The 12,526-nt window shown below is 43.4% G+C and overlaps 1 protein-coding gene across 4 annotated transcripts in view; it reads right to left on the bottom strand.

Annotated features, from left to right (window-relative positions):
* The window catches only part of LOC128700530 (E3 ubiquitin-protein ligase MARCHF8), a 158,701-nt gene that overhangs the window by 28,026 nt on the left and 118,149 nt on the right, over positions 1-12,526 (bottom strand). For 3 of the 4 annotated variants that reach the window (XM_070098947.1, XM_053793782.2, XM_070098948.1), the window contains exon 4: positions 9,571-9,702. The exons of the other annotated variant lie outside the window; for it this stretch is intronic. In XM_070098947.1, coding sequence (XP_069955048.1) covers positions 9,571-9,702 — 132 coding nt within the window. The remainder of the gene's footprint in view (positions 1-9,570; positions 9,703-12,526) is intronic. 4 annotated transcript variants of the gene reach the window in all.

The raw sequence follows: 12,526 nt of genomic DNA, 5'->3' as shown, positions 1-12,526 counted from the left end.
CTGTACTTCGTTCCAGGTTGGTAAACAGCAACTGCCCAGGGAGGTACTATCGTCCTGCCAAGTGAGTGTAAAATGTAAGCCTGTAATTGTTTTACATGATGGTAGGATTGCTGGTGTCCATTTTTCTGTCTCATAAACATGCAAGGTTTCAGGTATGTCTTGCTACTTCTACTCACACTTAGGTCACACTACACATACATGTACAAGCATATATATATATATATACACCCCTCTGGGTTTTCTCCTATTTTCTTTCTAGTTCTTGTTCTTGTTTATTTCCTCTTATCTCCATGGGGAAGTGGAGCAGAATTCTTCCTCTGTAAGCCATGCGTGTTGTATGAGGCAACTAAAATGCCAGGAGTAAGGGGCTAGTAACCCCTTCTCCTGTATATACACCTACCATCTGACTTACGACCGAGTTCGGTTCCAAGAAACCAGTCGTAAGTCGAAATGGACGTAAGTCGAACTTTACTACTGAATATCAACATAACATTTTTGTAATGACACTTTATTTTATTGTTTTATTTTGGTATTTCATGTTTTACTTTCCTAGGTAGTAGGTTGGTAGACACCAACTGCCCAGGGAGGTACTACCGTCCTGTGGTAGTAGGTTGGTAGACAACCACCCAGGGAGGTACTACCGTCCTGTGGTAGTAGGTTGGTAGACAGCAACCACCCAGGGAGGTACTACTGTCCTGCCAAGCGAGTGTAAAACGAAAGCCTGTAATTGTTTTACATGATGGTAGGATTGCTGGTGTCTTTTGTCTGTCTCATAAACATGTCTCAAACATGGCACTCGGAACTTTCTTTGGCCCCATGGCCAAATAAACAAGCACAAAAAACAATGGATTATTACGAAATGTTTTGGATGAACACTCAGGGTGATGCTCGTTCAGTGAGAAACAAAAGCAGACTGCATCACAAGTGCATTGGATGCTTTTTGTGAGCGCTTGAGTGGCTGAGTCATGCTGACACATTTGGTACAGATCATTTTCAACTCTATGAAAACTGAGCGGATGTACAGAAACTGGGACAAAATTTCAGTGAAAAAAGTCATCAAAAACTGAATCCTACGAAAACTGGGGCATATGAAAACCGAGGTTCCACTGTACAGTATACAATGTTATATAAATTGTCCCTTTATACCTAACTTTTTTCAACAGTGTACCTCAGTCATTAGCTCCTACAGCTGTGAGTTGCAGAAACCCATCCCCCCCACATACTTATACTACTCTATCTCTACCCACACTTCCTTCTCTACATCAGAAGACAACTACCAGGTAACCTCGTACAACCTATTCCTGTACTGGCAGTTGCCAGTGTCTCTTTTCTGCTCCAGTTTTCTCTTCCACTACACCACCTTCACTACCCTGACTATATAAACCTTTGAGGCCATATCGGCATTTGTCAAAGAGACCGAGTCCAAAATGACCCTTGACAAACTGAAACATAAACTAGGAATACCAACAGGAGCATCATCCAAACCTGAAAACATAAATATACCATACTACACGAGCTTTAACAATGAATTACATCCAGATTCTCACTCTTTATAACCCCCCATCCCCCAAGACAAACACACACACACACACACGCACGCACGCACACACGCATGCACGCACGCACGCACGCACACACGCATGCACGCACGCACACACGCATGCACGCACGCACACACACACATACACACACACACACACACACACACACACACACACACACGCACGCACGCACGCACACACACACACACACACACACACACACACACACACACACACACACACACATGAAGAGGTATCACAGTGGGCGCCTGTGACGAGCGGGGTCCCACAGGGGTCAGTTCTAGGGCCAGTGCTATTTTTGATATATGCGAATGACATGATGGAAGGAATAGATTCTGAAGTGTCCCTATTCGCAGATGATGTGAAGTTGATGAGAAGAATTAAATCGGATGAGGATGAGGCAGGACTGCAAAGAGACCTGGACAGGCTGGACATGTGGTCCAGAAACTGGCTTCTCGAATTCAATCCTGCCAAATGCAAAGTCATGAAGATTGGGGAGGGGCAAAGAAGACCGCAGACAGAGTATAGGCTAGGTGGACAAAGACTACAGACCTCATTCAGGGAGAAAGACCTCGGGGTGACCATAACACCGAGCACGTCACCGGAGGCACACATCAACCAAATAACTGCTGCAGCATACGGGCGCCTGGCAAACCTGAGAATAGCGTTCCGATACCTAAATAAGGAATCGTTCAAGACACTGTACACTGTGTATATTAGGCCCATACTGGAGTATGCAGCACCAGTCTGGAACCCACACCTGGTCAAGCACGTCAAGAGGTTAGAGAAAGTGCAAAGGTTTGCAACAAGGCTAGTCCCAGAGCTCAAGGGAATGTCGTACGAGGAAAGGTTGAGGGAAATCGGACTGACGACACTGGAGGACAGAAGGGTCAGGGGAGACATGATAACGACATACAAGATACTGTGGGGAATAGATAAGGTGGACAGAGATAGGATGTTCCAGAGAGGGGACACAGGAACAAGGGGTCACAACTGGAAGCTGAAGACTCAGACGATTCACAGGGACGTTAGGAAGTATTTCTTCAGTCATACAGTAGTCAGGAAGTGGAATAGCCTAGCAAGTGAAGTAGTGGAGGCAGGAACCATACATAGTTTTAAGAAGAGGTATGATAAAGCTCAGGAAGCAGAGAGAGAGAGGACCTAGTAGCAATCAGTGAAGAGGCAGGGCCAGGAGCTGAGTCTCGACCCCTGCAGCCACAATTAGGTGAGTACAATTAGATGAGTACACACACACACACACACATACGTATGTCTAGTGGTACACACAGATTCCCCCTAGTAATAATTTACTACTGCTGACACACATCAACATTACCAACCACCCTGGCCCATAGTCACTACCTGCTCCTTAATACCACTGCACGGTATTACTGGCAACTAATAATGGTATATTACAAAAGAATATAAGATGATACAGGGGGAATCAGGGAGAGCTCCAAATGTTAATCTAGTTTTCCTCTGTGTATTTTGTTTACAAACACCAATTATTTGGAATTTCTATCTCTGGTTATATGCTTTGTCAATCACTCTTCCCTTTTCTAATGAGACACAATGGAAGTACACTTCTGCACAATATTTCTGTCTCTAATATACATTTACACTAATACGTACTTTATACTGCAGACTGAGTCTAGTTAGACAAGTGGTGCACTACACTATGTGTCTTTGCCCTTCACACTCCCTGCCTTTAACCAACATAAAATCTCTGATTTCAGCTTTATGTTCACCATTCCTTTTATTTGGTAATTTTAACTCAAATCATTTACTCTGGCGAGGGTTGTACTTTGATTCTCATTGAAATCAGGTGTCATTTTCTCACCAATTTCCTTCTTGTCTTGAACCAGCCCATCCTCTTAACCACAGACATCAAGTCACTGTTGTAAAAAGAGTCAAATGTGTGACTGTTGAAAATATCCTGAACAGTTTAACCCTTTTCAGACAGTTTCTGCTCAGTTGTCACCCATTTGTCTTGTCCTTCTGCCACTTATTACTCATTAAGTTTGTATTGTAATTTGTTTATATTTTTTCTTTGTCTTAACCAATAGGTCAATTTTCTTGTATTCATTGTAACTCCTAATTTTATTTTTGCAACCACATACGTACAAGACTGTATATATATAAGCACTCAATTAGTCATTGCCTTATTAATCTTAAGTTAGTCTTAAGTTTGCCCAAAATGTTCTGCACATTAAGGGGTTTTCTACATGCACACCTAAATGTCATTCACATCTGTACAAACATTGTATTATGCTGAAAGTATCTAAATCTTGATAGATCTGACTGTTTCATCAAGCATGCGGGAACTATCTGTACAAGACGAGACAACAGCAGAAATATTTTTCGTGACTGTCATTGAAGTAGCTGTCACTTGAAGAGTCTCCAACTGATCACCACTTTGTGGTGATCAGTTGGAGAGACTTCTCGCTTCTCACCCTCTCTATATTTTAAATACAGGTGCTTCCACCCATTTTGACTCTTGCACTCAGTCTCTTTCCTGCATTGATCTTTCCATCTGTTCCTCACCCATTGCACTTGATTTCATGTGGTCTGTTCTTCCAGATTTACATGATAGTGATCACTTTCCTATCCTTCTTTCTTCTGCTAAATATACCCGACCGTTTTGTAACCTTCATTGGCAATTATACACCTACCATCCGACTTACAACCGAGTTCGGTTCCGAGAAACCAGTCGTAAGATGAAATGGTCGTAAGTCGAACTTTACTACTGAATATCAACAAAACATTTTTGTAATGACTTTATTTTGTTGTTTTATTTTGGTATTTCATGTTTTACTTTACTTTTTATGCTGTTAGTACTGTATTTTATACTGTAAGGTTTAGGAGAAACACTGTGTACAACACAAATAGTTGTTTATTTCCCAGAAATTTGGCATAAAAAACACGGTCGTAAGTCGAGTGGTCGTAAGTCGAGCAGGTCATAAGTCGGATGGTAGGTGCACTCCCATCTTACCACCTGTTGCGAGGACCCCCTTTCGTCGTCTATTGATGAACTAGCGCACCAATTTTCGACCTCAGTCTTGACTGTGGTGACTCATTCTATCCCCCAAACCTCAGGTAGGCATTCTCAGATATACGTACCTTGGTGGTTTCCTACGTGCGCCTGTGCAGTGCATTTAAAACGTGCTGCATGGGGCTGTTATCAATATAACCGTACCACGGAGCATCTGTTGGATTTTAAGCAGGCAAGGGCAGCTGCTCGCTGCATCATACGCGATGCTAAACGTGCTTATTGGCAAAACTACGTGTCTTCCATTACCTTGTCTTCCCCTATGTGCGCGATTTGGAAAAAGGTGCAGAAATTATGTGGTAAGTATGCTCCTGACCTGGCTCCCGTTTTGCAGGTAGCTGGAGTTGATGTCACAGGACCTTTAGAAGTTGCCACAGAAACTGGGAACTATCTTGTCTGTATCTCCTGAGGGCTTCACCTCTGTCCTTCATTTCTTGCATCTGAACCTACCATAGAGCAATTGCCCTTAGATTTCTCCTCCAATGGATTGGACCCGTATAACATACCTTTTACTCTTCCAGAGTTGGAGTCCATGCTTTCTATGTGCTGGCCATCAGCACCAGGACCTGACAGTATCCACATCAGTATGCTACACCATCTCTATTCTATGGCCTTTCCTGTTCTTTTACGTCTTTTCAATCTAATTTGGGAGCGAGGGGTTCTCCCACAACACTGGAAATCAGTTATTGTACTACCGTTTCACAAACCTGGCACCTCAGGACTTGGCACCTCTCACTATCGTCCCATTGCCCTGACCAGTGTGGTCTGTAAGGTGATGGAACAATTGGTGAGTAGATGTCTGATGTGGCTCTTAGAGACACACAATATCCTTTCCTCTTGCCAATATGGCTTTCACAAAAGCTGCTCTACTTTAGACCCCCTGCTCCACTTCGATACATATATTTGAAATTCCTTTGTTAACAACCACTCTGTCCTAGCGGTCTTTTTCGATCTGGAGAAGGCATATGGCACCACTTGGAGTGATAACATTCTTGCCCAAGCCCACTCCTTAGGCCTCCGTGGTAATCTGCCAAACTTCATTGCTGCTTTCTTGTCCGATCGACATTTTCGGGTCCGTATTGGTGCCTCGCTTTCCTCAGACTTTGTACAAGTCAAAGGAGTCCCACAAGGTTGTTTCCTCAGTACTACTCTTTTTCTCTTAGCTATAAATGACCTACCTTCCATTCTTCCTTCGCATATTTGGTCATCACTTTATGCTGATGACTTCGCTGTAGCTTACTCAGGGGCTGATTGTCGACTGGTAGCAGCCTCCCTTCAGGTAGTGATAGACCGAGTCTCCCATTGGACCACTTCTCATGGCTTTAAATTTTCCAGTACGAAAGCCTGATTCATTACCTTCACTAGACACCCGCTTATACCAGATACTCCCTTGTACTTACACGGTTCACATATTCCGACATGTGATAGGGTCAGGTTTCTGGGCCTGCTCTTTGACCGCCGGCTGCCGTGGAAACCTCACATTTCGTTAAAGACAACTTGCCATGGTCGGCTAAACCTCCTTAAGTTTCTTGCACATCATTCCTGGGGAGCAGATCGTCGCACTCTCCTCCGTTTGCATTCCACCCTAGTTTGTCCAAGCTAGATTGTGGTGGCCAGATCTATTCTGCAGCTTCTCCCGCAACTCTAAGTTAGATCCTATTCATCACCAAGGCCTCTGCCTGTGGCTTGGTGCCTTTTATTTGTCCCCTGTTGAGAGCCTCCATACAGAGGTGAATTTTCCATCCTTGTCTGATTGCCGTGATGCTCATTGCCTTCGCTATTATGTTCGATCCCATGACCTCTATAATCCTTCCATATATAGGATAGTTACTGATGTTAATAAACGTTCTTTATTTGTTCGTCGCCCCTGTTTACTCCATCCCCTTTCTCTGCCTACATTCACTCTTGTCTTCTCTTCAGTTACCACCTCTCTATGTTCATGTTGCCTCTCACTTTTCCCTGCCCCCTTGGGAAGTTTCTGCTGTTTGTGTCAGTTCTTTCCCACTGCCATGCGCAAAAGCCCAACTACCTATGGTGGCTTCCCACTCTCTTATTCTTGAGCACTTTTGCTCTCATTCTCATGCTATCGCAGTGTACACCGATGATTCTAAGTCTTCTAATGGTGTTGGATTTGCAGCAGTGTTTCTGGACAGTGTCGTGCAGGGGCATTTATTACCCTCAGCTAGCATTTTTATGGCTGAATTGTATGCCATTCTTGTAGCACTTATCCGTATTGCATCTATGCCTGTGTCACCATTTGTGGTCATTTCAGACTCTCTTAGTGCTTTACAGGCTAACCATACCACGGGCGGGATTTGAACCCGCGGTCAGAGAGTCTCAAAACTCCAGACCGTCGCATTAGCCACTGCGCCAGCTAGCTTCAATAAGATTCGTCCAACTAGGTGTATTTCTACACCATAGGAAGGTTAGCATAGGCACCACTGTGTCCACAAATGCAAGTTTTTACAGACGAATCTCCCACTAGCATGGCCATGACGAACTCTGGCTCAAGTCCCCTCAAAGTCGTCAACATGACTCACGAAATCGTAATGACACGGTTGCAAACAAACCATACCATGGGCGGGATTTGAACCCATGATCAGAGAGTCTCAAAACTCCAGACCGTCGCGTTAGCCACTGCACCAGCTAGCTTCAATAAGATTCGTGTCTTTACGATTTCGTGAGTCATGTTGACGGCTTTGAGGGGACTTGAGCTAGAGTTCGTCACGGCCATGTTAGCGGGAGATTCGTCTGTAAAAACTTGCATTTGTGGACACAGTGGTGCCTATGCTAACCTTCCTATGGTGTAGAAATACATCTAGTTGGACGAATCTTATTGAAGCTAGCTGGCACAGTGGCTAACGCAACGGTCTGGAGTTTTGAGACTCTGATCGGGGGTCAAATCCCGCCCGTGGTATGGTTTGTTTGCAATCGTGTCATTACGATTTCGTGAGTCATGGTTACAGGCTATACGGAAATTTGATACACCTCACCCCTTAGTTCTTCGTATCCAACTTTGGTTATGCTGTATCTCTAGCAAACACAGAGATATTGTTTTTTGCTGGGTCCCTGGTCATGTTGACATACAGGGCAATGAACAGGCAGACACTGCTGTGCGGTCAGCAGTACATGACCTCCCAGTTTCATATAGAGGTGTTCCATTCATGGACTATTTTGTTGTAATTGCTACCCACCTTTGCATCCGTTGGCAACAACGTTGGTCTGATCTGCTCCATAACAAACTTCATTCTGTTAAGCCGAGTATAGGTTTCTGGCCGACTTCTTGTCATCGGTGTCAAGATTGGGAGACTACTCTCTCCTGCCTTCGCATCGGCCACACTCGTCTTACTCACAGGTATCTCATGGAGAAGTGTCCTGTTCCTCTCTGAGAACTGTCAAGCTCCAGTATCTGTTAGCCACATTGTTGGACTGCTGACTATCAACGAGCATGCAGAATTTACCTTCAACGTCATCTCCTCTCTGCTGCCCTTTCCTTACCATCCTTTCTTGGTAACAGACCCTCCTTTTAATCCTCCTTTGATCCTTTTTGACAGCAACTGATTTACTACACAAACTCTGATGATGATGTCTCTAGCGCTTTTCTCAGCCCTTTCCACCTTAATCTCTAGCTACCCTCTACCCCTGCACTATTCACTGCCCCGCAACACTTCATAACCTAATAATCATCCCCTTCCCTCTTCCTACCCATTATCCCTGCATCCTTCTCTGCCCTGCTGCGCTGTGTAACCCTTGTGGTTTAGCGCTTCTTTCTGATTATAATAATAATACTGAGCAATTTGTTTACCGAACAAAGCATTCAAATATCGAATTGTTCGAGTACAGAGCTATTCGAGTACTGAAGTTTCACTGTATTGTTAATGGCAAAATAGAAGTGTGTTTATATTCATATTTTTAGTCTCAGTTTAATTTTTATTGTATTTAAAATTTTCTATTGTTTATTTTGATGATGGAAGAAGTGTTAAACTTTTCCTGAACAGCTGGCAAAAACGAAAAGTATGGAAATCTTCAGGCAAGTATATATACACCAGACCCCACTCATCTTCTTAACTATTTCCGACAGGAGAGCACCAGCAGCAGCTCTGCCTTAAGTTATCAACTTTGTTCACATTTTCCAAGGAAGTGAACCTGTCCCATCCTTGATTGCTTCTCATTCCCTATGCACTATATGACCTGTATGGGTAATACTTTCTCTGATTATAATAATAGTTTTTAGCAAGCCCCAAGCTGCTGCATATTGCTGGGTGCCTGGACACTGATGCTCAAGACACTGAACATGTAGATTCAGTTGCTTGGTCAACTATTTACGATCTGCCACTCTTTCACCAGGGAAGTCTATTTTTCAAACTATTTTCAGTATTCTGTCAACAACTATAAAATTGCTGGCAAGTTTGAATTAGAGTGCACCAAACTGTTTGCTATCAAACCTCAGATTCCTGGCCATCTTGACACTGCTGCCAGGTGTGGGAAACTACTTTTGACTGATTACTAATCTGACACACATGGCTCCCATGCAGAGATCACATAGAGAGACATCCGGTGCCTCTGTAAGATTTGCTAGAAGACTTGTACTGAAGCTGAAATGCCTTCAAGGTTTCTTAATGCCTGTGAAATAGTATTGATTCAAGGAACTGGTCTTATCCTTCTCTTCCTTGAATTAACCCTCAATGCCATCATTCCACAAATGCTAGATGACCCTTAGGAGTTTAGCACTTCTGCCCTGAATAAAATAAATCTTCCCTTGGGTGAACCTAATTACCTCTCAGGTACTGTATGGAACTTACATGTTTAGTGGTCCCAAGTGTGTAATAACAGAGCTGAACTATGAGAGGTTAACAGGAGCTGAACCTGATGTTAGAGCAAAGAGAAATGGGGAAGAGGTCTCCATAAGAGAGAAGAAAATACAAAAATAAACACACACACAGTGGAAGAGTGTCTGACCTGGACCTCTTCGGTGGTGCGTTCTATGAGGACATACAGGGACCAAACAACACAGGTGATGGCGATGATGTGGAAGGTGACGGAACACGCTATCTTGCGTCGCTCCATCCCCGACATGTCCAGCTTCTCCCACTGAAATGTAAGGTAAAGGCAGGTACAGTAATGGCTTTAAGGTGTGAAGCATGGGCTTTGAGTGTTGCAGCAAGGAGGTTGGAGGGCACTCTGTGGTGTCTGTATGACAAACCATACCAATTGCAGGAATAGAACCCGTGATCAGAGAGTCATAAAACTCCAGACCAACTCGACAGTCGAGTTTTATGACTGATCGCGGGGTCTATCTCCGCCCGTGGTATGGTTTGTTTGCAATCGTGTCATTACGATTTTGTGAGTCTGTATGACCCTTGTAGGTTAAGTGCTTGGTTATGATTGTAGTGTAATTATGCAGAGAATTCGTAGTTTGTAGGTCAGGTGATGTGGAGTTACCAAAGGTATTATTCAGAAGCCTGACGAATTGTTGAGGCAGTTTGGACATTTAGTGAGGAAGAAGTAAAATAGGTTGACTAGGAGGGCATATAAATCTGAGGTGGAGGGAAGAAGGGGAAGGATTGGGGTGTTGGAAGGAGGGGGTGAAGTAGAGCTTGAGTGCTACGAGCTTGGACATCCAACACCCTTGTGTGAATGTGTTATATGGGAGTGGGTGGAAGAAAATAGTTTTTATGATTCTCCACTATGAATGTAATAATAATATAAACTGGTAAAACTAAGATTTATATCGTGCCAGGGAAATGGGGGATTCTCGGGTTTGATCCAAGGAAGGGGAAGGTAGCTCCAGTACCTTGGATCAAGAGTCCCTCAGCATCATGGCACCTTTTTTTATGGGGGGAGGAAAAAATAAGTGAAACTTGGCTGCTAACTTCCCTAGATTTCTGTCACACTTTCACTTATGTAATGCGCTAAATCCTCATGGATAAGAGAATTTAAGGGAAGCTAGACCTTGGACCCTGGTCAGGGTACAGTGGGGTCGCCTGGATCAGGGCTCGTGCCCTGAATATTCATGAGAGATGAAAGGCTGCAGTCTCTCTCTATCTCCTTTTATTAATTCTTCCTTCCTCGCTCTCCTTACTCATCTTTCCTTTCTTTTTCATTTTTCCCACGTCAACCCTTCCTTCTTTTCTTCCTACTGAAGTCTCAGTTCAGACTGACAGATTTCATTACCACATAAATGAAATTCATCCCAAGTGGAGTGTGGTGGAGAAACAGAGCTAGCCATTGTTCCCACAATGTAACTATCATATAGTGTAGCAACACACTGCTGGTGTTCCCACAATGTAACTAGCATCATGTTCACTGTCTTTTCTTCCCACTTCTTAGGTAGTTCGGACTAAGTTTGCTCCTTCCCCAGTTTCCAAGTTTAGAAGCTCACTTGCCTACTATAACCCAACGCTCACTGTCTTGAACACTGCCTCATTCTAATGCCATGGCCGTGTGCACTGATGGGTCTAGATCCGTAGTGTCGAGTATGCAGATTTTTTTTTCACTGAAACAATAATCGAAGAACATTTTCTCGAGTGGGTCTGTATTCTCACAGCCGAGTTATATTTAATTCTCACTGCCATTATACACATTGACCGTTTCCTCATTCGTGGTTGTTTTCGACTCGAAAAATGTGTTACAAGCTATGTAGAGAGTCGATGCCCTTAACCCATTCGTGTACATCCTCGGCTATGCCAAATTTCCAGTAAACACAAAGGTTTTATTTTTCTGGGTCCTTGGACACGCTGATGGTCAAGACTACAACCCACGTCAGGAAACACTTGTCCTGTTTCCTGACAAACCTTACCTAACCTGTTCAACACAATGAACAAAACTTGGTCAGCTGTTCACTACCTCCCATTTTTTTCCTGATGGGTCTTCATTCTTCGGGCTTGTTTGCGGTGCTCTCACAACTATCACGAAACCAGTGGCAACAACGTAGGTTTTAGTTAGAAGACAACAATTCCTGTTTTATTTAACTATAGTTGTGTTTCTGACCATTCCCCACCTCTGTTTGGGAAACTACAGTCTCACGTCTTACTCCAGGAGTTGTGGAGGTTGTAAAAACCCGTAGGAGCCACATCTGCAATAGTACAAGCCTTTAACCATGACTACGCTCAGTTTTAGCGTCCTGTACCATAGGCCTATGGTGTTAATGGATTAGTTGTTGAAGTGCTTTAAGCAGAATAGAAGATGCATACGAACCAGACACACGGGTACCACACGGACAAGTACCAAGCACCACTCCTAGGACTGCCAGGTAGAAGTGTCAGTATCCCATATCTTAATAGATTGTGTTATCTATCAACAGATATGCAAAATTCCCTTCCAACAACTATGCTGCTCTTACACCTACTGACCACCTCGCTGAAAGTCACCCTCCCCCCCCCTCTCTCTCTCTCTCTCTCTGATTTTGTAACAGAAACTAAACCGTTGTACTAGCAATGACTTCAGTTTAACTCACACCACTATCCACAGCGCCACATGACCCAAACAGGTCATGTGGCGCTGTGGATGACCGACTGTAAATTCACTCACCTGGAAGCTATGTACTCACACTAAAATCGCTCGTCCATGCACAACAAAGTGTATATACACATGTGTCTATCACAGTGTATATACACTGTGTATAATACTGCGAGGTGTGTATCACAGTGTATACACTATATATATATATATATATATATATATATATATATATATATATATATATATATATATATATATATATATATATATATATATATATATATGTATACCGTGAGGTATCTCAGTGTATATACACTGTGTATATATACCGCAAAGTATATATAATTCCTTCAAGGAGGGCTCTTGATGTGAGGTACTGAGGCTAACCTACTTCTTTTCCCCTTCGAATGATCCTGATTATCCCCCACAGCCCAGGAGCTGTACGGCCCTTTTT

Source organism: Cherax quadricarinatus, chromosome 65, assembly GCF_038502225.1.
Source record: "Cherax quadricarinatus isolate ZL_2023a chromosome 65, ASM3850222v1, whole genome shotgun sequence".
Lineage (NCBI taxonomy): Eukaryota > Metazoa > Arthropoda > Malacostraca > Decapoda > Parastacidae > Cherax > Cherax quadricarinatus.
The sequence above is the reverse complement of the archived record's forward strand: the minus strand, read 5'-3'. Positions and strand labels throughout refer to the sequence as shown.